A 24,304-nucleotide genomic window follows, 5' to 3' on the forward strand; every position below is an offset into this window, starting at 1 on the left:
TTTAATAGCTATGTCCAAATGTAGTTATAATCAGACTTTTAGTCAACATACCTTATGAAAATCATGAGATTTTTACATTTTTCTATTTAATTTATGAACTTAACTGTACAGTACAGTATATTTTATTTGACTCCAAATTTCTTTTTAAAAATAATCTTAAGTATATGTAAACTAAAAATGAAGCAATATCACTCTTAGCAAAAAATTACACAATAATTGTTTAAACACTTCAAAATTAATCTTCACAGGTCATGTATCTTGGGTTCAAATTCTTGCAAACAATTAGCAGATATCTCTTCCATCATATCAATTACAGAATCTTTCGCTCTAGTTTAACATATAAGGCTGTAGATTTTTTATGATGAACAACTGCACTCTGTATGGTGTTTAATATATCATATTTATAAGTGTAACTCTACCAATTTCTCCTTCATCATTTGGACATAAAAGTTTATAATAACATTGAAAACATAGCCTTTAAATTTATAAGTGCTCATCAAAAGATGATAAACTATTAAAATAGTCACAATAAATAACTAATAACTGAAGTTTTGTAGGGATGTGAATATTTACTTCCCCGATGGGATAATAATTCAAAATAAGAGCAACTAAATGTTCAATCATAGGGGAAATTTGTACAACATGTGCTATAATTATCGCCTGTGCAACACAATTCATATGATGGATTGAATCCCTGCGATTTAATTTAGTAATCTAAATGTCTCATTTATCAGTCCTCCCTAAAATCCATAAATATGAGCTAAATTCTGTATTCTACTTCCTGAAATATTGTGTTCCATGTTATCAATATTTTGGTTTAATTTCAAATTACATGGTTTGTTAACCATTGATACTTCTCCTTTATGTAGCATTGTAATTTATATTATAGTTATATAGCATACATTACTAGAAGAGTTTAAATGATTCATCATGTAACCAATTTAGTAAACTTGAGAAAGTGCTGAAATTTACCAAGTAATAGTCAATTTTACACTTCATTCTACCAATACAAGTTGTCACTTTTATATTTTCAGCACCCATGTTGTCGAGAATTTAATGGTTACTTGATACTGATATATGCATAATTTACATAATTATGTCTTATTAAAAGTTCACTCATCTAGTTTTCGTTTCATTTATTCTTTCTTACAGACATTTGTCTTCAGTGGATGAAATCAGAAAGGATTGGTGTCAACAGTTTTACACAGAATATTAACAATACCAGTCCAGGATGGTTAACTTGTCTATTCCAAGAAATAGTCTTGATTTTCATTCAACAAATATCCAGTGTGAATGCATGTTGAATCAAATGCAGGCAGCAGTGGAAAATTCTACTTCACTCCTCAGCTGAGCTGTTTTCTCAACATGATTAGAAGCAACTGTACAAACAGTTTAAGTGAAGAGTTAAAAGAAGCCATTATTGGAGATAACTCATGGAGTCCTAGTTTCATTGTAGCAACAGTTGTGTTCCTTGTGATGTTACCTGTCATTGCATTTAGCAATGTACTTGTAATTGTTTGTGTTGTCAAGTTCAAGAGACTGCAAATTCCTGCCAATTACTTTCTCTGCAACCTGGCAATTGCTGATATTCTAGTTGGAATTTCAATGCCACTGGTATATATAACAGAGTATCAACATATGAAACTAACTAATGGAATAACCTGCCTCATCATCTACTGCCTGTGCATCATAGCATGCAGTACTTCTTTGATCAACTTAACAGTGACAGCATATGATAGATACTCAGCTCTAGTAACACCATTGAAATACTCAACACTCATAACAGTGAAGTCAACTGCTATTCTAATAAGCCTGTCATGGCTGGCCATCACCTGTGTGGGATTTTCACCCATGATGGGCTGGTATTATGCCTCAAATTTCAAAACATGTCCTGTATGCTCATTTCATCTAATTCATAGATACTGTGTTTTGTTTCTACTTTGTATAGTATTTTTTCCTAACTTTGTTTGTATTTGTTACTTCTATTATCGTATTATGAGTATTGCTAGGAAACAATCTAGAGCTATCTCAGCCATCCATCTTGCTGTCTACCCTGTCCTCATCAATAAAAACTTAAGCATGCAGTTTAAGGGGTCTAAGTATGCAAAGACATTAGCCATCTTAATGGGAATTTTTATGTTATCATGGCTGCCTTTGATTGTTACTTTAGTTATGGAGATAATCTACCATGGTCTTCTTGACTATCACTATCTCTATAGTTATTTTGCTTTATTGATATACTGTAATAGTGCACTCAATCCATGGATATACTCTTTCAAAAATAATGATTTCAAAGCAGCTCTAAGACGACTGAAAAGAAATGTGTGTAAATATTGCAGTGAAGATTCCCTTAATATAGGCAGATCAGCATCACATGCATCACTTGCACTAAGTCGTACTAACAGTATCATTGCGACAGTGAATTTACAAATGCTGTATGATACATACAAGGATGAGGCTGTTGTTGAAGTGATTGGTGAAGCCCAAAATGAACAAAGGTCAAGCACTGAAAGAACATCAGTACCAACACAGCAGATACTTACACAATGTGAAGTAGAACACCATCAGTTTGACAAAAGTATAAATATGGATGGAAAAAATAGTCCTGTAGACAGTGCATTAGTTGATGATGTGTCTGAGATTGATTGTTTTGATTCAGCAATACAAGCTGATTGTGACGCCACAATTATCTATAGTACTATCAAATGTAAAGACAAAGCTGAATATGCAGCTAACTTGGGTGATGATATCTCAGAAATGCCTGCTACCAGTGATATTCAAGAGCTCAGTGAGACAGAATTTTAGAATATATAACCTTTTCTATCAAGAAAAGCATGTTTTCTGATCATTGCAGATCATATGTTTTACAATCTCTCAGTTTTTAATCTTATAGTGAGTTTGTTGTCTTTGCAATGTTTTTAATTCATAGAATGTAGCAAGTCTATGTAGAAGATACCCAGGAAGATTCATCTTCAAAAGGGTTATCTGTAACACTGGTAGATAGATTTGACTCTAGAGGGCAGCATAATAAATTATCAGCAAAACCACGAGATGGGTATTGTCTCTTTGCACCCTGATACATTCTATGAATGGATGATTTGAGAAGAATGTTGTTTTGTTGATAATCTTTTCAAAATTATGGAATTATGACTCTGTGCCAATCATTGTAATGATGTTTTTTTCTATTAATGATGACCTTTACGAAGTATTGTAGAAAGTCATAATTGAAAATACCATGTGTGAAGCTTTTTTAAATTTCCCCCAAGATAGATTTCTCTCTAACCATTTACTGAACCACGTAATGAACCAGAAGATTCCTTATACATTTTACAGTGGATAAATATGTATGTGTGTGCACACCACTACACAAGTAACTTCATGACATTGTATCTTCTTTTAAAAGGAAAATAGTACACCTCATTCAAGAAAGCCAAGGTAACATTGACACTGAATATCATGTCAATTGCCCACTTAAAAATAATACTGATGAAAATCAACGAGTCTTCTCAGAACTACAAAGAGTATGCCTGGCTTAAATGTACTATAAAGGTTCACAAAGTCTTTCTCTTCAATGAAAAAAGATATAATACTTTTCAGTAATGTACATTTATGATTATAAACAGAAGTGTAATGTTTTTATAGTCATGGTCATGATAACTTGGCATTCCTTCATTTACATTCACATCCAGACATTCACATGTTTATGTGTAAAATGTGTATATTTCTTATTTTATCAACCAAAGAAATTGTATTTTGTCCATTGAAACACTATACCAATAATCCTAAATATACACAACACTTTAATATATACTTGTATGAATTAAACTTTCTCATGTATTTACAATATTTGACTGTAATATTTCAAATAAACATGAAAGAATTATATTGGCGTGAAAGTGTTGTAATATACATTATCATATATCAGCTAATTATGTTTCACACTTTGACTTTGGCAATAGGGCATAAAACAAACAAATAATAGGGTATTCAAACACTTGACATAGCTTCATCTAACAAGAGACTAATCAAAGTTCCCAGAAGACCCATTAGAACTAACACCATACTGTTGTTGTATTTTTTGTGTTGCATTGTAGTTAATAAAGTTCTATTTTATGCAATGCAAGTACTAAACTAGATTTAAGAATTGATTTCATGATAAACATTGCAATTCCAACAACTGCATGGTCATTGATTAGCCATATGCACAATTTGCTGACACACTATGTCCAAAGAAAGAGGAAGATATACATATACTAGTAATTGAATTCATTATAATTTACCAAGACACAAAACATTCACTCAGTTTAATTACTTCATGGGTAGAGCTAGATTAGTTGTAAAGTACTGCAATAGCACATTATCATGCTTGCAGAGAGTGCAAATTGAGTGAAAGTAAACATAAAGTTTGATGACAGTTGTCCAAAACAAGCTACATTTACAAATAAAGAGTCATAAGTTCTACATGTTCTATATTTGGTATAAGCCAATCCAGTGGGCATACTTAGTGGTGTTTTGAATATTACCACTCCTCCTTTGTTTGAAAAAGACCTGAAACAACACACATTTAAAAAACTATGTACTACTAGTACTACTAGTACCATAATTATACAGTCATGTACAAGGTTTCCCCAACCTCATTGAGGAGAATATATCTCTGATTTTAACAATATTTCACTACATTTTCTTTGCCAAGCTTAGGGAGCCTTCAGTATTTACAGGGGGGGAAGCGGGTGGGGGGGGGGGTCACATTTTACAAACCTGTTCGTGGGGGAGGATCACATTTTACAATCCGTAGTTTTATGACCAAAAAGATTCAATGATTGTCAATTTATTTTGTGTGTTTTGAGATGTAAAAGTGAGATGAGCACTCAACATTTATTTTTACGAATACTTTACATGCCAAAGTACAAATACATATATTGTAAGAAAACTGTTTAATAAAACGATGCATTTTATTTATTGAGTATACCATCTCACCTTATCACTCACACTGTCCATGTGAGTGATGATGACTTAGTTTGAATGTAATAGAGAACACGGACAGTGATACATGTACTGACTCAAGTAGTGACAGTGAGTCAGATGAGCATGACACTGATAATGGCAATATTGAAGATGAAGGTGATGATGATGATGACAATGATACCATTGAACTTTTACAAGTGACCAGGTCAGGCAGAGTATGCACAACATGGAAAGCACGTTTTAGATACTAAATAGACTGTGTATGATTATAAGAGAACGGTAACTAGCCAGTCTTTTACTGTTTGTCACTTTATCTGTACAAATATATAATAGTCAAAATAATTTAATTTGTATGTATACATATAACGGGAAGATTGATTAACGTTCAGTATATGTTTTACAAAATGGGACAAAGGGGAGGGTCACTTTTTACAAATGGAGAATGGGGGAGGGTCATGTTTTACTTAAAAGACAATGTGTTGTTTCCTCCGGCCCTCCCCCTGTAAATATTGAAGACTCCCTTATCTTAGCTGTTGGTAGGTGTGTCAAACGATTGAATGTTACAGATGATGTGCATGCACACAACCTAAATCTCAGTCATGATTTAACCTGCAATAGCAGCAACTGTGACTTTTTCATTAAAAAATCAAAGATATAGGCACAAAAAATTGATCAATTACTTATAAAAATACATTGTATTATGTTAATTAGTGGTCAATATTAACTGTAGGTAGTGTAGTGGCAAGTTTAAATCTTGAGCAAAAGCTCATTGTTTTGAATCAGTCACCGTGTTAAAATTTTATTACCAGTAGTTATACCTGGAGTATCATTTTTCAACCAGATAACCACAATACATTTACTGGAGTTTGTTAAAATACCAATAATTAAACATTATATATGTCAATCAGTGGTCGATATTATCCATAAGTAGTACAGAAACAAGTTGAAATCATGATTGCTGTTCAGGGTGCTGATTTTTTGGTGTTGACCCAAAAATCAATTTGTGATTTGATTTATTGTGTATAGAGAGCCCTACAAAAAATATGTTTATTCACAGGGTGACGCATTACTGTTCTGATTGTATGATATTACGAGTATTCAGTAACTTGAGTTATTGTACCTTTAACGAAACATTTTTTTTTTTTAAATATTCTAGTTGCAGCTAGTGCAGCTTTAAAACTTGACTTTGCTGACAAATATATTGTGGGCTGCTTTTTGGTAAGTAGAAATGTCCCAAATCATAATAAATCATACCCAAAATTCTCAGAAATATCATACAAACACAATAAAGAATCACACACATGATATCTGATGCATAATGCAACAGTTTAACTTTTTCTTCAATTTACGATTTTTTTCTTTCTTGTTTGTTACATTTAATTATTTCTTACAATATAAATAGAATAGAAACATCATCAAAAGTACAGAAACAAGAAAATATGTTCACCTCCTGGAAAAGAAAATATATCATATAACTTTATAAGTATGCCTAAAAAATGTTTGAAAAAAATGAAGAAAATTAACGTAGTGGCCATATGGATGAGGCTTGTTGGGTATTTATTTTTGGATTTTTAATTGATAAATATTAGTGATAGCATACTTACAAATTGGAGAAATTTGTCATTTCTTGTCTTCACCTGTCGCGATGTCGTGTTGTCGTCTGTTCCTTCCCTGCCTTGTCGTCTGACAGTTTTGTAGCTCGCCCTCAACGGTCTTAAGCTAGTGTATGATGGGAAATATTCATGGCGGACGTGGAACGGGATGAAACGGGGTGGTGAAGTATCCACACGATTCCGCCTGGAAAACTATTATTCTTCAAATTTAGTCGCTGGAAAATAACCTATTTGCAACGATAAAATTCAGATACTTAATGTCCAACATCCTTAAGCATCAGATACAGGTAAGTGAGAAATAACAGACTGATGAAGTCAAAATGATTATTGACATTATCAGGTATGTCCATCTCCGACTTCAGCGTTCCAGAATTCTAGCTAGAATATTGCTAATTGACCATTGGAAGTAATAAAATGTATAAATACATATTTACACATGAATATAGCTCTCTTAATCTCAAAAGGTATGACTGCAAGAAATGATAGATAGATTGCCGTTGACATCTGAACTGAATTTCAAGTAGACCGGAGCTAAAAGGGTGTGTTGCACTGTTCGTGATTGTGATCATCACAATTTTTTTACAATCAGCCAGGTAATCGCCATTTACATGTAACGTCTGATATGAATGAATTCACATTTTCGTTTGTACTGTATTGCTTTTATTGTTCGAAAAGTGCTGTACAGTACAATACAATAGTAAATACTAGATTGAATGTAGTTGCACAAAGACCTGGACCAGGAAACAGTAGTAGTAGTGCAAAGACAACTCATTTGACGGTGTACAGTGGGTCTTTTGGCAAGAGAAACAACAGCTGTACCAAACGCTGAGGATGAAATGCTGGTGTTTATTTTTACTCAGAGTAATAATAGTAATATGTTATTAATAACAATAACATGGTCACCCATTGTCTTTGTGATGCCCTGTGTACATCATACATGTCTGGTAATTTTTAAAAATTTGAAATGTAGAATATTAAGATAATTGTTGTGCAAATATTTTAGAAATAGAATAATTATCAATAATATCATAACTAGAAAAGAGTGATTTAAGAATTGCAGTAATGGCAATATGAATTTAAATTGTAAAGAAGAGAAATCACGAGACTGCTTGATACTGTCATCAGTGACATTTTTTCTAATCTCAATTTTACAGTCCGTGAAAACAAACATAAGTAATTGAAAAACAGTCTCTGTGAATTTAGTATGGTTTCTTGCATTTCTGTGCCTCACCAAAGCACATGATTTAGATTGGTTGAAGTCCAAAATGTGTAAAGCACGATATTTTGACATTTTTGATACATTTTTGATAGTGAGTACGTCAAGGTAATATTATACTAAGAAGCCATCAGAGCTTTGAGTTGTAAATGGTAAGAGAATATGTAGTGATTAACTGAACATCCTAGTTGGAACAGGACAATTTTCTAAAGGGTCTCTTTTACCATTTACCATTATTTGATTTAAGCATAGGCTGTGTTTTTGATTAAGATGTTAGCCAAGCTCTTCCATCAAGTGAGTCATCCAGTCTGTAAATGGAATCTGTATTCAAATCACCATATGGGTATTTAAAACAGAACATATGAAAACAAATAATGACAATCTGATGTAGACCTAATTTGCTTTTTATGAAACCTACTCACTAATTAAAATTTTACTTTTACCCATGTTAACAATTGATATGAGTAATTTATTTGAAAAAGTAATGTGTTTCATCTTAATTTTGGCCATGTGAGGGTGGGGGTTATACATTGAAAGAAGTGGTGCATTAAAAAATTAATTTTGACACATCAGTTGTACCAGGGCATTGCATATGCACTTTGTGTCGCTTGATTGAAAATATGAAACAAGATATCCTTCTTTGTACATATTTAAATTTACAGATCGTAATGCTATATGCAAAGTCACACATCACTTCATGACTAGAATGAATATTACCCTAGACTAATTTGGTGAACTTTATTCTAGAGCCATAATGAGTGAAAGATATATTTTCATTAGCTTTGTGATTTTGGTCCTATGAGTATGACTATAAACTAGGGATCGCAAAGTTTCATTTATGCATGCAGTACATTGTTTAATATAAAGACACTCATCAGAATTTGAAAAGATGAATTATTGTATTTTTCCTTTTATTAGTTCTTGTACAAAGGGTATTTACAGTTTGTGTAGAAATAAATACATTGAATGTGTTTGAACATGAAAGTGATGCCTAGTTTGAGTACCAGTACTCTGACACCATTGAACATCAGGGAGTTCAACAAAAAGTGGGTCCAAAAACAGATACTGTATTTTCTCAGATCAGATCTGAAACATTTCCTACCCTATGGGATAATTCAACTGACTACACCTGAAAAATAATGGATGATCATGTGCAACCTGAGTTTAATGCAAGTATAGCCATGCAATAGTTTGAAACTGTAATAGTGTATGGTATTGTCTTGCCAACACAAAATGAACAATGCCTAATCTATGGAGTGACAGCAAATTTTCCTGAAAATTTGTTTCCACATACACTGATATTTATATATGTAAAGTCACTTTTGTCCATAAAGTATAATAGACTTAAAACTAAGATGGAATGAATGCATTTGTATCTATCATTGCTTATGAACAAGGAGTGTTATTAGCAGATAGGTCCAAATTATTGCAAATACACAGAGATGACAAATTCAAAATGGTGTATTTTTTTCAAAAAAAGACATGCCCATCAATTTGATTTTCACAGACAGTCTACACAGAAAGATATGTTTAACATAAAATGACGTGTATATTCTATTGCTATTTGTACTTTACACTATATTGATAAGCTGTTGCATATTACATTATAGCATTTCTACCCAGCAGGGTCACCAGGTTAGTATTTTTATACATGGTGTCAGATAACAATATACATATGAGCTGTTAGAAAACCTATAATTTATCAAGCGTAGTAGTGAAACCTCAGATATATGTGTGCCCCACACTATCATGTGATCTGCTGGATTTAGGCAGCCAAAACAGTGCTGTTCAATATTTCAGTTTTAATTACAACAGATTCAGAATTACTAATTCTGTTCCTTCATTCTCCAGGCTACAACAGTGATACAGTGGAGTCATGACAGCAGAAAATAAAAATATCATACCAATGCTTTCATCTTCACCACCACCTTTTGATGGGCCAACTTTTGAAGATGAAGATGATGATGATTTTGGTAACTTTACAAGTGCCAGGTTTGGAGATGACTTAGATAAAAACTCACCCAGTGACACTCATTTTACACCAAGTGAAGATGATGGCTTTAATTTTTTCCAGTCAGCACCCCCAGACATTGAACACCATGGTAGTCATGGTAACTTTCCCAGCTTTGGAACATCATCAGCCTTTGCAGATTTTGCTAATGCAAATGCTAAGTCATCAGATGACTTTTCTTTAGAGTCTGAAATGGATTCCGCACATCTACAGCACAATTTAAAAAGTGATAGCATTGACAGTAATGAATCAGGAGAAAAGGAAAAAAGTACTGATGAATCTAGGTCAACAAGTCAAATGAGTACTGATGCTGATTTCAGCTCAGATAGAAAAACTTTCAACTCGGATAGCAACTATTCCTTCTCTAGTCCAGATACCTTGTCTTTGCAAAGTCCTTCAGAAGGTGTACCAACAGCCGGAGATAAAAAACAAGATCATGAACCTGTCTCAATAGAAGAAAATCATGCATGTACTGGTTCAGCTGATGATTTTGGTGATTTTAAAACAAAAACAGATGAACATGATGATAGCTCAGAAGTGTTCAAGGACATCAGTAAAGGGCCAGTGAACAGTGAAAACACATTGCAAGATATAGTTTTAGGGACAGATGAAAAAGAGGAACATATAAATAAAGATAATTGTGTAGTAAGCTCTGAAAATAAAACTGAGTGTGATGATGACAATGATAGTTTTGGAGACTTTAACTCAGGGACCTGTCAGCAGGATGTAAGTGAATCAATTTCACCACCGGAATTCTTCACTAAAACAGAGGACTGCATAGAAAACACTGATGTCAGTGACAAAGTGGAGAATGAAGAGAGTGAAGATTTGGCAAGTCATCAAAAAATACATCAAGCAGCTGAACATTCTGACACTAATGAATTAAGGGATGTGACCAGTAGTGGTGAAAATTCTATAGATTTCAGTAAACATTCACCTTCAGTGGAGACAGACACTCTAGAGATAAACAAGAGTGAAAATTCTTCAGAATATGCTGATTACAGTGGGGGTATTTATAATGATTATGGTTTTAGTGCAATGAATGAGCCGTCTGGCTTTCAGGAATACTCTTCACAAGATGATGAATTTGGAAATTTGAAGGAATCTAGTGATACAAAATCAGACACTCCAGATGATGGTGATGATGTATCTAGTGGACCAAAATCATTGAGCCAAGATTCAAATACACCCAAGGGAAAATTGGAACGCGATGATGACCAGGACGATTTTGGACATTTCAGTAATGCTCACCAAGGTGATGCAAATAATGATGAATTTGGAACCTTCAAAGATTCTTCCAAAAATGTGGACAAAGAATTTGGAACTTTTACAGAATCAACTGAAAATACAGGGGATGAGTTTGGAAATTTCAAAGATACCAATGATGATGATGATGATGATGATGGATTTGGAACTTTCAAGGAATCAACTAAAACTGTTGATGATGAGTTTGGAACTTTCAAAGACTCAGCAAAAATGACACTAGGTAATAATGATGAATTTGGAGCTTTCAGCAATTCATCTGGGACAATAGAGGCTGGTACTTCAGCTACCAGTGAGGACTTTGGTGCTTTTAGTGACTCCAAAACTCCTCAGAAAGATGCTTTTGGTGCTTTCCAAGAACCAGAACAGAAAATCCATGACACATCCAGCAATTTTGGTGATTTTAGTGGTGGTGACTCTGGTTTTGGACAGTTCTCTGCTGAACCACCATCACAAACTCAGGTATTTGAATAATATACATTTGTTCCAAGACTTTAACACTGATATACAGAACACAGACTCAGTGTATGTCTTTTGATAAAGATGAACAAGACTAAGAGCCATGAATTATGCCAAAGTTATTTGGAAACAAAAGTAACAGCATTTAGTACAGTAGCTGATAACCATTCATTTTACTTTTTAGCACAGCTGAACTGATAAGGTTCAGTAGTGCTATAGGCATGGCAAAGTGTCTGTCTGTCTGTCTGTCTGTGTGTGTGTGTGTGTGTGTGTGTGTGTGTGTGTGGCTGAAATTTGTTGGGAACATTCATAGGAATACTTAGATTAAGAATTGTTCATGACATCAGTGATATGCAAATTAGATCTAAAAATGTTTCTTTTTGGTCAAAAATATATCATTCCAAAATTATTGAGCAGATTGGGTTGAAATATGCTGGGAACGTTCTTACTGGAGTTTAGATTAAGAATTGTTCATGACATGATGATCCCATCAGTGATATGTAAATTAGGTAAAAAAATGTTTCTTTTTGGTCAAAAATCTATTATTCTAGAACTACATGTACTGAGCAGATTAGGCTGAAATTTGGTGGGAGTGTTCTTAGGGATGTTTAGATTAAGAATTGTTCATGACCTGATGATCCCATCAGTAATATGTAAATTAGGTCTAAAAATGTTTCTTTTTGGTCAAAAATACAATTAAACTACAAAATACTAAAACTACTCAGCAGTATTGGCAGTATTTCTTTAACATTTTAGATGTATTTTGAATTAATGCAACTTCTGCTATACATTGTTGTACTTCATTTCCAAATACTAGACTACAAGTGACCATATCAACTGCTCCCTTTTGTCTATTACCTGAAAGGGAAGGTTATTTGCAAATTTGATATGTGTTTATAATAGGCCTTGATATTTTTTATGTCTCACCACAAATTGAACCGACCAAAAGAACTTTTTGGAATCATCAAAATGTAATCAATTTAGTCATGTTTCATTTTGCACTTTTTCCTCAACAGCTAGTAGGAGGTAGCAAGATTGAGCGTGTGTTTTCAGTGTGTTTTCCACCCACCAACAAAAATCCAATTGCCTCGGATCTTGTTATTGAGCTGCTCATTGACCGCATTGATAAAAAGAAGAAGAAAAATATAGCCATAGATGTAAAATCTAATAGAAGTAAAAGTGTTAAAAAGTAAGTATAACTCACACTCCTTCCTATCAGTGACACAGAATTCATGACTACATGAAATCAAGCCAGTAGTGTAGCCTTTGCTCAAAATAGTGAGAATCTGACCATCATAGTTTAATGTGTATACATAAACTTGACAGATTTACTTGAAAGCACATGTATACATTTTGTGTAGAGTGAAGTAGAATGGCAGGGATAAGCATGCTTGGTAACAGACATAGGCCATAGACTGAGCAACACATGGCCGTTATCTATCTATACTTTGAACCTACTGATTATAGTCAAATCATGTACTTCCACAACATTATCTACATAGCCATAAAAATCACAATTTGATATTCCTGTAGAAATGTGTTGATACATCAACCAAGTATGAGAACTGATGTGAATTAACAGTGTAAGAGACTTGTTCCAGTATTAAAATCAGATCACCATACAAAAATCACACGAGGGTGGTCATTGGTTATTAATCTTTTTTGGATTATTATTCATGTTTTACAGGAAAGAACATGATATGAACATCTGGAATAATCTGAAAGATATTGACAGCACCAATGCCTTGACCTATCAATGGGGAGGCTCTGCCAATAACAAAACCATGTTGAAATCTCTTGGAATTGATTCTAGAAATATTGTGAGTATCTGTGTTGAATTATTTATATAACATCGATCTGTACCATAAGACATGCTTATTAAAGGCCAAGGTTTCAATCCTAGGTTGTCACATTAGTGCTATCTTCTCATTGGAGCCATAAGGATTATACTTTTGTGTTGGACCAATTCAGTATATAGCTTTTCCTGACATTTGTTTTGCACACCTAAATTGTAACCTTAAACTGAACTGGGTCTTTATAAATACTCTGTAGCTAAGTCCTGCTGCCAGCAGTATATCTTAATGATGTGACAACGATAACCATAAACTATTAATTCACGAAGTGAGCCCTCAACGACTAGTGACAATAATGTGTGTGTTCGTTTATAATTTATTTTTCTTTTCTTTTCTACTGAGTTTATTAAAAATCAACTACCAATATATAGTTCATAAATCGAACAGCATTACTAAATTTGTTAACATGATTTTTTTTAAAAAGACAATTTTCTGTGAAGGTGATATAAAGTAAAACATGGATCTTTCTCAGCTTAGGGATATCTTCTGTTGATTTTTTTTACCTAGCTAATGGCCAAGAAGTCGTCATCAGGTGTTCCAATCTTTGCTGCCAATCTGACAATGTTACAACCTAGGAAAGTTGGAGAAAAGGCTGAGAAGGGTGACAAAGAGGAAGGTCAAGAAGAAATTGACAGAGATGTCATTCCTCAGGTATACAATGTCATGCATGCATCTCATGTAAGTAAGTGTACATAGTGATGGCTTAAATAGGGGCAGAAAACTAGCTTTTAGGTCCTGCATCAATGATAACTAAGATCATGCTAAATCCTGTAAGTGTGTCATCACAGTATGGTTTTATTGTCATATTCTGTCTCTTGCTAGTCAGCCTCATTGTACATTCCCTGGTTACTATGGTCTGTTTGACCCCATGACCCAGCCCCAAGCATTAATCATAGGTGGTGTAAGCTGATAGTCACACGCACACTCCAAACATGAGTCACGGGGTCCTTTACTTTCGTACCCAAGCTGGCTCTCATACAAACCTGTACAAACACTGCTGGTTAATGTGGGCACAGTTCATTTCTTTAAAATTCTTGATCCTCAGTTTAATGGAATACAATTAAATGCTTGTATTAATTTGTATTGTTTTGTTTTTTTTATATTTGTCAATGTTTATTCTTTTGCATGTTGTTGTGAATCTTTGCAATAACACCATGGCTGATCCATGTAGGCATCATAAATAAAAAGAGGGCTTAATTGTGTAATATTTGAAGGCAAAAACCTTGATCAGTTTTAATCAGGACTTTCACATTATTACTTTAACTTAGGAACCTTTGCCCCAAGTGGAGTTTGATTGGAGCAGCAGCGGCCTTATTAACCCTTTAGATGGTAAGCAGGAATGCATTGTAGTTTCACTTTGCATCAACTAAACAACTATTTTTAGCATTACACCAGACACAACATATTCCTAACAAATTCATAGTTCCAAGAAATCCTTTGTTTGGGAACATGGTTGCATGTTTGTGAGATATGTGATAGGTATTTATGTGTGTGGTACAAGAGTTATGAAGTAGATGGTTGATGGTCCAAAGGTCATGATCTTACGGTTAGGTTGAATATGTGTGTGATCAGAGCTCCCAATTTCAAATGTTATAGGAGGTAAAGTCTATAGAAAGGAACAACACTAACTTCAAGAATGCTTTAAATTGTTTTGTCAAAGTTCAAACGCTTGCATTCGTGATGTGGTAAAATATTCTATGTAAATTAGTAAACTTATGATGGACTTTGACCAGGAAATCTTAGTCTTCAATAACAGGTGTGATTTTGGTTGTGTGCCAATTTCAATTAAGAAATTACAAAATTTCTCTGAATCATACATACATTTTTAGAAGTGAAGTATATGTGATTCAAGAGAAATTCCATGACTCATACCAGTACCTTTATTTAATCACAGGGCAGAATGTAAAAATGCACATATCGTGATTGATTATTTCACCTTGTTGTGTTCAATTTATAACCGACTGACAGTTTCAGTCTTGTTTGGTTTTTGTTTAGGGTCAACACTGAAATATGACAACTAAACTTTTTGTATTAGTTTCACTTTGTCAGCATCACTACTAATAAACCATTCCAATATGGAGCCGTACTGCTTCTCATTCCAAAGTACAAACATAAAAGAATATGAACATCATTTAGTGGGAAACCAGAACGTTCAACTATCAAGTCTGGCAATACAGTAGCAAAGTATGAGTTTCTGATAGGAGCAGTGTCTAAAATATTATATTGGAAATAGTTTAAATACACACTCACAAGTTTGAACACACACACACACACACACACACACACACACACACAACCCTGTTTATACCTGAATATTTTCACTATCATCTTCAAGCATTCATCTAGCAAAGATAAAACCTGTAAGATTAATCAGATGCTTATTCTGTATACTTCTTCCTTATGCAAACATCAGCAAACTATGATAATCCCCTCTTCCATTAACTGGAAATCTTTCTCTCCATGTCATACTTCTCATTGTATCACAGCAAACAGTCTTAATTTGGACTTCTTTGCCACTGAAACTTCTTCCAACAAAAAGACTAACACCAAGACCAAATCAGGTAATTTTGTTTTGCCATTTACTTATCAGGTGCTTGATACTTCTCTTCTCTCCCCTAACCCTGGTTGAGGTGTTTTTATGTCTTTTTGGTGATTCTCAAACTAATCACTGACATTTTATTGCTGTTTCTGCACAGTCACTATTGTCAAACAGTGAACTCAGTACTGGTAGGATTCACTTGTGTTTTGTCAGTCTAATTATTTACTGAATTGAAGTGAGCAATGTTTTCTTCAATTTTGTCAGAAGATAGTAATCGATGTTGTAGAACCACTGTTATAAAAGATGAACTTTGTTCTGAATTTAGATATGGTACACTTCATAGAACAAAACTGATTCTATGCAACTGTGGAATGTTGATCGTATCTGTTATTTGTCTTTTTATCCATTCCATTTGTATTTCTAGTACGGCAGTAACTAACCCAGATACCAGTTCCATACATATACTGTATTATCACTTCTCCCATACCTTTTATAGTAGTGTGTAGTGACTTAGTCCCAGCAGTGTAGTGACTTAGTCCCAGCAGTGTAGTGACTTAGTCCCAGCAGTAGTGGTAACAGCTTCACCTGCATTACGGCAGTTAAGTCAGCTTCTTTCTGTCAGGCTGAAAGGAATAGTGAAATTAAAGATAAGATGATATCATATTATTTAGTATTTGTAGCTAGCTGTAGTATAAGCATGATTTAAAGGCTATAGAATGGTAAATAGTGTAATACAGATGTACAATCAAAAGCTATTATGCGTCCGTAGATACAGTAATAGTGAATTCTTTAATAAACACATAATTTGATGACAAAGAGTAATTTTTTAAGTTAAACTGAAACTAGCGTAGTACCCTTAGCCAAATATATCTTCCATGTGAGGACTTGTCTAAAACATGGCATTAACATTTGGAAATGCTTGGTAGTTATTATCTTCTTCTTTTTTAAATTTACTATGTCTTGCATGTTCTTGTATCTGACTGGCATGTTTTGCTTGCACTATAGTATGCCGTACTCAGTAATACTAATAAGTGTGTGATCTATGGTGTACCCTACCTTGCCTTACCTTGCCTTGCCTCATTGGTTTCTGTCTGGTCTTGGGAATTATTTGATCATTTGTGTCATGTCTTCTGGAATCTTCCCCCTTCAATTCCTTCCATATGTGCTGCCTTTGTATCAGGATGGTGGTGGTAGCCATATCGCAGGTATGTCTGGCTCTCTACAGTCAAAGAAAAAACTGCCTTGAATGCCAAAATTAATGTTATGTTATTTAATTCATTACAATCAACTTGTATGTGTTATCAGTTGCAAAGACAAATGAAAACTAATGTTAATCTAAGCTCATTTGCTTCCGTCTCAAAAAAGTAGAGGCAGCGTATTCCCAGACCATCCATGTAAGATTCCCCTTCATTGCAGCAAAGGTCGACAACAGTTCAAAGGCCATTGGCCATAGAGGTCATGAGCCATTGCTTACTACCACCATCCTAGATCCATACTTTTCCACTGCTTCATCCCACCATGCACCAGGCTGAAACCAAACCTGCATTTTCACAAAATATGTTGATCTTCAGATCTTAATAAGTAGCTCCATCACAAGGAGCTGAGGTGTAAGAGAACAAGAAGATATCCATAATTCAGTAAAGTAACATATTAAAGTAATTTACCACAAAGCTACCACTGACACTGGCCATCAATTCACATGTACACATCATTCTACACACATTAACAATATGTACAATATTGCCTGCACAAAGCTATGATTGAAGGTGAGAAAAGTGATACCATTTGTCTCTTATACTTTTGGCATAATGCTTTGTGTTACCACCTTGTGATTTTGTAACATTTGATATGGAAACCACTTCTTAGCCAGAAATTTCACTGTGCTTTCAAATTTTAGTTTCAAAATTTTTTGTGTAACTTGTGAAAAAGTTAAATAATATAGAAACCAAGTATGATCCTTGAACAATGGTCTGAGTGTATGATTTGTTTAAAGTTCTGGGCTTCAGTGAAGATCTGTATAATACTGGGTGATTACTTTTATTAAAGTGCAAACAAAATATCTACCATTTACATTTAGTCATGACAGAAGAAAAGAGACAGAATGATACACTCAATAACATTCTGATATATTTGTGTCATTTCTCCCCTACAGTCTATGAAGATGAGTTGCTTGAGCTACAAATAGAAGCTCCACCCATGCCAGCAAACAAACCAGCTAACAAACCATTTGCAGACATCCTAGCCAAGATCAACACTGCCACATCAACAGTCAAGAAGCCTGGTAAAAGGGATGCTAGTTTGAGTGGAGAAGCCTCCAAAGTTCTAGATGCACTACCCAGTCTAGATTTCATGCATGCTAAAGTACTGATGTTTCCTATCAAACCATCCAGTAGTAGTGGTAGCCTTAGTCCTGCCTAACCGTGGAAACAATAGACAACTTCAGTATGTGTGTTACTTTTAATACCTGATACGTGTGCATATCACAAGTAGCATGTATGAGAGTACCTCTAGAAAAGCAGACTGTTAATAATAATACTTCTTTTATGTGCATTAAATTCGCCTTAGTGTTGGTATCACACCATTTTGTACATTTTGAGAAGTGATTGAAAGTGAAGCATATTTGCTGTTGATCAGTTCATGCAGTTTGTGTATCCGTACTGCACACCATAAACTTACGTGATTCATGTGTGCTGATTAGGAGCATTTGTCTATAAGTTCTAACCACAGTGTAATCATAGTGAAAATGAAATTAACAACCCCATAGTTTTCTTGCATGTCCTTATCTCATTAATCAAGGTCTTAAGCATATCCAGAGTCAGTCCCTTATTAATTGTTTAACTTTTACTTCTTAAAAAATTTTAATTTTAGAACATGTTAGGAGTAAAACAGTGATGAACAGTTTGTTGTGTAAACTAGGAGATGATATTCTTGAATGCTACTTTAAGATTTTCGCAAAAAACTTACAGTAAAGCCCTACATGTTTTCAATATCTCACCTAAGAATATAAAGTCTTAAACAGTACACGTCATCAGGGGTGAACAAATCCACTGGTCCTGGGTCCGGGACTAGCAATTTTGTGTGTGGACCACACAAATTTTATCTTGTCTGGTCCATCGAACCAGTACCTTACTGTTAATAACTGTTAAAAAGTCGTCTGAATATACACTGAGATTCATTGGTAAGATTTAATGTTTCACATTAGTGGGACCTGGGACCACTAATTCTCTCAGCAGGACCACTGGATTTTTTAAGCCACTGGTCTGGGGACCACCAGTGCACAAAATGATTTGTTCACCCCGGGTCATGTATTGTTGAAAATTACAGCCAAGAGAAGTGGAAAACACTTGATTCATCAATTCAGTGTTTTAATACATACATACTTGCAGTAGAAACAAATTATGAATGATTCACCCAAAACATCGATTGCCAAGCCTTTTCTTTTCCATAAAGCCAGGTTTGGCAAGACAATATTATGAAGGAATTGAAAATAGTGAGTTGCATATTGTTATAAAACTTTGTTTATGTTATAGAAAACTGTTATCATCTATTCTTGTGTTATGTTTTGATCTGTCAAACAGGCAGCTATATATAGATAGAGTTAGTAATAACAGAAAACAAGTGAGTGTTCTAGGGATATAGTACATAAATTTCATTTGAATGTAACATTCCAAGGATGGGTTAGCCAAGATCCTTAGGTGTTAACAGCATTATCCTAACATATCAAAGCACCACTTTATAGTAGACATTCTTTATGTACAATAAAATTTACAAAATTTTCTTTTAGTGTTATAGAGCTAGTAGTTATCGGGTGACAATCAAATGAGTAAAGAAGATGCACAAAAAGTTCACCTATAGAAAATGGTTGTGAATTATTTGTGTTTGTAACCTCAAATAGTACAGTGATTATTTGCATGGCTCATATTGATAATAGGGGTTACCTCTTTAACTTCCTGGTTATACTTACATACAGTGCATCTTCAAATCATGTAGTAAATGTTTGATTGTTTCCTTGCTAGGGAATTTATCAAAAAATAAGGAAGAATACCTTATGTGTTGGGCCCACTGTACCAGGAAATACTCACAGGAGGAAGTGCTGTATATGCACATTGAAACTTCCAGTTACATTAAAATAAGGAAGCATTCTTATATTTTATCAAACTTGGTGGCACTGAAGTACAAAACTATGAATTAAAGGAAGGAAATATTTCAATTGCTGAATTCAATAGAAATCAAATTCCAAAATATTTTTAATTTTATGGCAAGACCTTCACAAGAATGGCAAATTTAGATAATCTGTTTATTTTACCAGTTGTTCATTTTTGGGTCCACTTTGAATTCAACATTTCAGAAGTTGAAATTTAACCCAATATCCTCAGCCACCCATTTCTTTATTTTTGTTGGGACTAAGATTAATTACTTTATAAAATTTTCACTTCAAAATGTGAGTAAATTCTTAACTCTTGTTTGTCAGGGGTATGTTGTGTTCTACGGTCAACATGTAAAACATAACAACAGGTAGGAGTATGTATAGAGGATCACCTTGAATTCAAAATATTATTGAACAGCATGATACAAGTAGTCTAACAAGCCAGAATAAGTTCTCTGGTTGAAAGAAAATGGAAGAGAGAATGAGATTTTTGATAGTATAACCATCAGAAGACCAAGTGGTCTATGACAATGGATACATAACATTTCATTGTCAGTGTTATGCATTATTGATACCTTATTTTTATCAGTGCAATAGAAAGAAAGTATTTAATGTATTGTATTTTCTGCAAGTGTGAAATCTTTTCATCATTTTATGTTGTGTAATGTTAAACATTAGAGGGGGGGGGGACAGTTTGGAAGGATAGTTGTAATTGGGAAAGTCCTATCTTAGGCAATGTAGATATGATATTTTCAGGGGAACAGTACACCTATTAACAATTAAATGTGATATGAAAGAAAATACACATACTGTTGTATTTTTAAATCCATTTCTACAAAGTGTTAGCTGAGTGTAATCAGTTTAAGATCAATATGAACTTCCTAGGGTGTAGTATTCACTGATTTCAAACCCTGTAAATCACTCACAAAATATACCATATCAAGTGGATTAATCGAAATTGATTGTATAGGGGCATGCCTCCTATTGTTTATATCATGATGATCAGTCATAATGTGACAGATATCAAAATATGATATTGAAATTAAAAGCCACTCTGAATATTGTTGTTTTCAATATAAACAATAACAGAGTTTAGATGCAAATTCTCCACCAGTACCTACCAAGAGGGGGCCTGAAATTTATGTCTGTAGCAGAAAAAATGAGAATGAGCAAAATAAACAGAAATGTGTGCAGTTATTCTTTCTGATTGTGAACAGGATAAACCTCTAGTGTTTGTAAAGACTCTTAGAATAATAAGACAACATATAGTAATGAATGTAACAGTTATAATAGAAGTGAGAGAAATATTACAATGCATGGAAACATGTAAGTGAGAACCAAGTTATTAAAACACTGAAATCTCATTACCTACCTGTTCACAGTTCAGTTTCTTTAATCTCATACTAACAGAGACATTTAAAGCATATTTGAGCAGGGAATACAACAATAACTAAGATTGTTCATGGAGAGTATGATTTCTTTGTCATGGAGAGTATGATTTCTTTGTCTGTACAAAAATAAAGTTTGGTTTGTCAACATCTCATTTGGCACACTTAAATGTCCATCCTGCATAAAGCTTTTCAAGAATCATGTTTGATTCTAAATAGAAGAAGTAAATGTTCATCGTAACAAATGTTCCTTCAGCCCTGAATTCTATACATAGTCCAGCCATATTGCCAGATGTCCTATTCTGTTTTGGAATCATGGATATTAAGTTGGTGCTGGTTATAGATCTGTAATCCAGACTTGGTTCTTAATCCAAGGTATCATGTTGATCATCACAGAGGTTTCAACAATTTGTCCTGTACCAACAGAACAGCCTTGCAGAGACCGATACCCATGTATCAAGAAACTGGTTCAGGATCTATATCTCAAATCAGTGCTTGCTTCACGTGTTTTGAATTAGATATTTCAGGACAAAATTATGTGAATTTTCCATGCCAATGTATGTACAAGATAACAGAGAAGTTCTGTTACCACTTGAAATGGATTTCCATCACACCCATTTACAATTATGATATTACATGTTATTTGATTGTTGTTTTCATTCCAAGTTTTGTAGAAATAAAGTTGTACTTTTAGATGCTATACTCTTCTGAATTTATCTTTAAAATGTACCATCTTGTCTGCAATGTTTTATGTTAACCATAGTACACCATGGGTTGGTAATGTATATTGTGTGTTTGTGATAGACTGTACCTGTCATTTGAATGGATAATGTAACAGTATGTAAATTATAAATAATCAACTAAATGATGTTGTGTATTAATGATTAATAAATTCAGAGAGTATTTTAATGGAAAAAAGTGTGGAAGTGTGTATTCTTTGGTACATGTGTGTTTTACATTCATTGACATAGATTCATAGTTGATTTGGTTAGTTGACTACCTTCACACTAAGCATGTCTTGATAAATATGAATTTACAGTCATAAATTTTGTTGCTTGCTAGTTCCCTAACCAATTTATCTGATCTTTCTTTGACCACAATGTAAGAATAGCTAAGGAGCTCGGGAAGCACTGGAACAGGAGAAGTGTTCTTGGAGCAGATATTGTAATTCTTACAAACTAATTGTTCTCTCCTCTTTTGAATGCAAAGTATCATTTCTGGTTGTACACACACTTTTGATTTCTGGTTATGCTGTATGTCTATGTTGACCTATATTATTTTGATAGAAATATTCTTGTATGAAATACTCAAAAATGTGACAACATAGTCCTTGAAAATGACAGTTGTTCAGTCACTTCCTGTTGGGTTTATTTGAAGTGTGTTTGTATATTTCCAGTCTGAGCTTAACAAGTCACAGGGGAACATATTTAGCATGGCTTTTCTGACTAGCAAAGTCAACACTGGTATTCAGTGTTCAGATATAGTGAATTTCTGAGCACAGGAGAGTGACCCACAAATAGTGGGCACTGGAAAATACGTCTTTATCAGGACAGAACTGAAATATTTCACAAAATTTAAGTTATATGCATTGACCACTCTGGTTTTAAAGGTATCTGTTCAGTATAAAGACAGCTAAAATCAAGCCTTTTCATTGGCTCAGGTGAAATAAGGGTTGAAATAATGGCAGAATGTGTGTGTGTGTGGAAGCCACTATCAATACTGGTAAAAAAAAAGGGGGGGGGGGGGATGCAAAAGTATCTTGTTATGGGGAAGGGGGTGTTACATTATGTCGGGTGGTTTATAGACAAAATAATTACATCATATGCGTATGAAATTGGTCAAAAATATTGGTTGACATTAAATGGGATATTTCTCTTAAAAAATTATCAACAGCAAGATGATTTAATTTTTGGTGGGAAATTTGGAAAGTCAGAAACTACTCGGCAGGACTATAAAAGAACCAGTTACCATAACCGTAACCATAGTAATTGTGTTATAGCCATTGAGTATTGGCCTGAAAGTTTGAAATTAATTCTACAAAGCCCACTCAACTATGACCATGCCCTTAATGAGGGTACCCAGTTATGGAAAAGCCACAAACTGGCCATTCAAACTGATAACATGGTGTAAAGAATAGAAACCATGAAAAGTTATTTGAACCAAGTCATATACGATAATGTGGGCCATAGAAATCCCCCATCAATAATGACCACACCCACAAATCTGCATGTGGGCCATAGAAGTACCCCAGTCAATAATGACTACACCCACAAAACTGCATGTGAGCCATAGGAAAAACTGCACGCAGGCCATAGTCTAGAAATCCCCCAATCAATAATGACCACACCCATAAATCTGCATGTGGGCCATAGAAATCCACCAATCAATACTGACCACCCCACAAAACTGCACACAGGCCATAGAAATCCACCAATCAATAATGAGCACACCCACAAATCTGCATGTGGGCCATAGAAATCCCCCAATCAATACTGACCACCCCATAAAACTGCATGTGGGTCATAGAAATCCCCCAATCAATACTGACCACCCCATAAAACTGCATGTGGGCCATAGATAAAACTGCATGTGGGTCATAGAAATCCCCCAATCAATACTGACCACCCCATAAAACTGCATGTGGGCCATAGAAATCCCCCAATCAATACTGACCACCCCATAAAACTGCATGTGGGCCATAGAAAAAACTGCATGTGGGTCATAGAAATCCCCCAATCAATACTGACCACCCCATAAAACTGCATGTGGGCCATAGAAAAAACTGCATGTGGGCCATAGAAATCCCCCAATCAATACTGACCACCCCATAAAACTGCATGTGGGCCATAG

The 24,304-nt window shown here is 34.3% G+C and overlaps 2 protein-coding genes across 7 annotated transcripts in view; both read left to right on the top strand.

Moving 5' to 3' along the window:
• Window positions 1–1,274, top strand: part of LOC144446349 (endoplasmic reticulum membrane-associated RNA degradation protein-like) — a 37,872-nt gene extending 36,598 nt beyond the window's left edge. Inside the window, exon 15 of the mRNA XM_078136099.1 lies at window positions 1,153–1,274. The gene's annotated coding sequence lies outside the window, so the exon portion shown is untranslated. The remainder of the gene's footprint in view (window positions 1–1,152) is intronic.
• Window positions 1,275–6,717: 5,443 nt separating this feature from the next.
• LOC144448857 (uncharacterized) lies at window positions 6,718–22,346 on the top strand. 6 transcript variants are annotated; one of them, XM_078139208.1, is made up of 9 exons: window positions 6,718–6,865; window positions 9,646–11,253; window positions 11,362–11,530; window positions 12,544–12,716; window positions 13,215–13,347; window positions 13,888–14,031; window positions 14,649–14,709; window positions 15,867–15,941; window positions 18,072–22,346. In XM_078139208.1, the coding sequence occupies exons 2-9, from the start codon at window positions 9,671–9,673 to the stop codon at window positions 18,335–18,337; spliced, it is 2,604 nt and encodes an 867-aa protein (XP_077995334.1). In that variant the 5' UTR covers window positions 6,718–6,865; window positions 9,646–9,670; the 3' UTR covers window positions 18,338–22,346. The 6 variants fall into 6 exon arrangements, with proteins under 6 accessions (XP_077995334.1, XP_077995342.1, XP_077995298.1 ...); XM_078139216.1 differs by adding an exon at window positions 17,100–17,124 and having other exon boundaries at window positions 9,646–11,530; window positions 18,072–18,119; XM_078139172.1 differs by having other exon boundaries at window positions 9,646–11,530; window positions 13,888–14,058.
• Window positions 22,347–24,304: the final 1,958 nt, after the last annotated feature.

This window comes from Glandiceps talaboti, chromosome 2, assembly GCF_964340395.1.
Source record: "Glandiceps talaboti chromosome 2, keGlaTala1.1, whole genome shotgun sequence".
In the NCBI taxonomy this organism is placed as follows: Eukaryota; Metazoa; Hemichordata; class Enteropneusta; family Spengelidae; genus Glandiceps; species Glandiceps talaboti.

What these genes read in the sequence shown, in the direction of transcription:
- LOC144448857 (XM_078139172.1), top strand. Translation starts at nt 9,671, where the DNA reads ATGACAGCAGAAAATAAAAATATCATACCAATGCTTTCATCTTCACCA. An exon ending in GAATTGATTCTAGAAATATT is followed by an intron (nt 13,348 to 13,887) that starts GTGAGTATCTGT and finishes TTTTTTACCTAG; the next exon opens with CTAATGGCCAAGAAGTCGTC. An exon ending in ATGTCATGCATGCATCTCAT is followed by an intron (nt 14,059 to 14,648) that starts GTAAGTAAGTGT and finishes ACTTTAACTTAG; the next exon opens with GAACCTTTGCCCCAAGTGGA.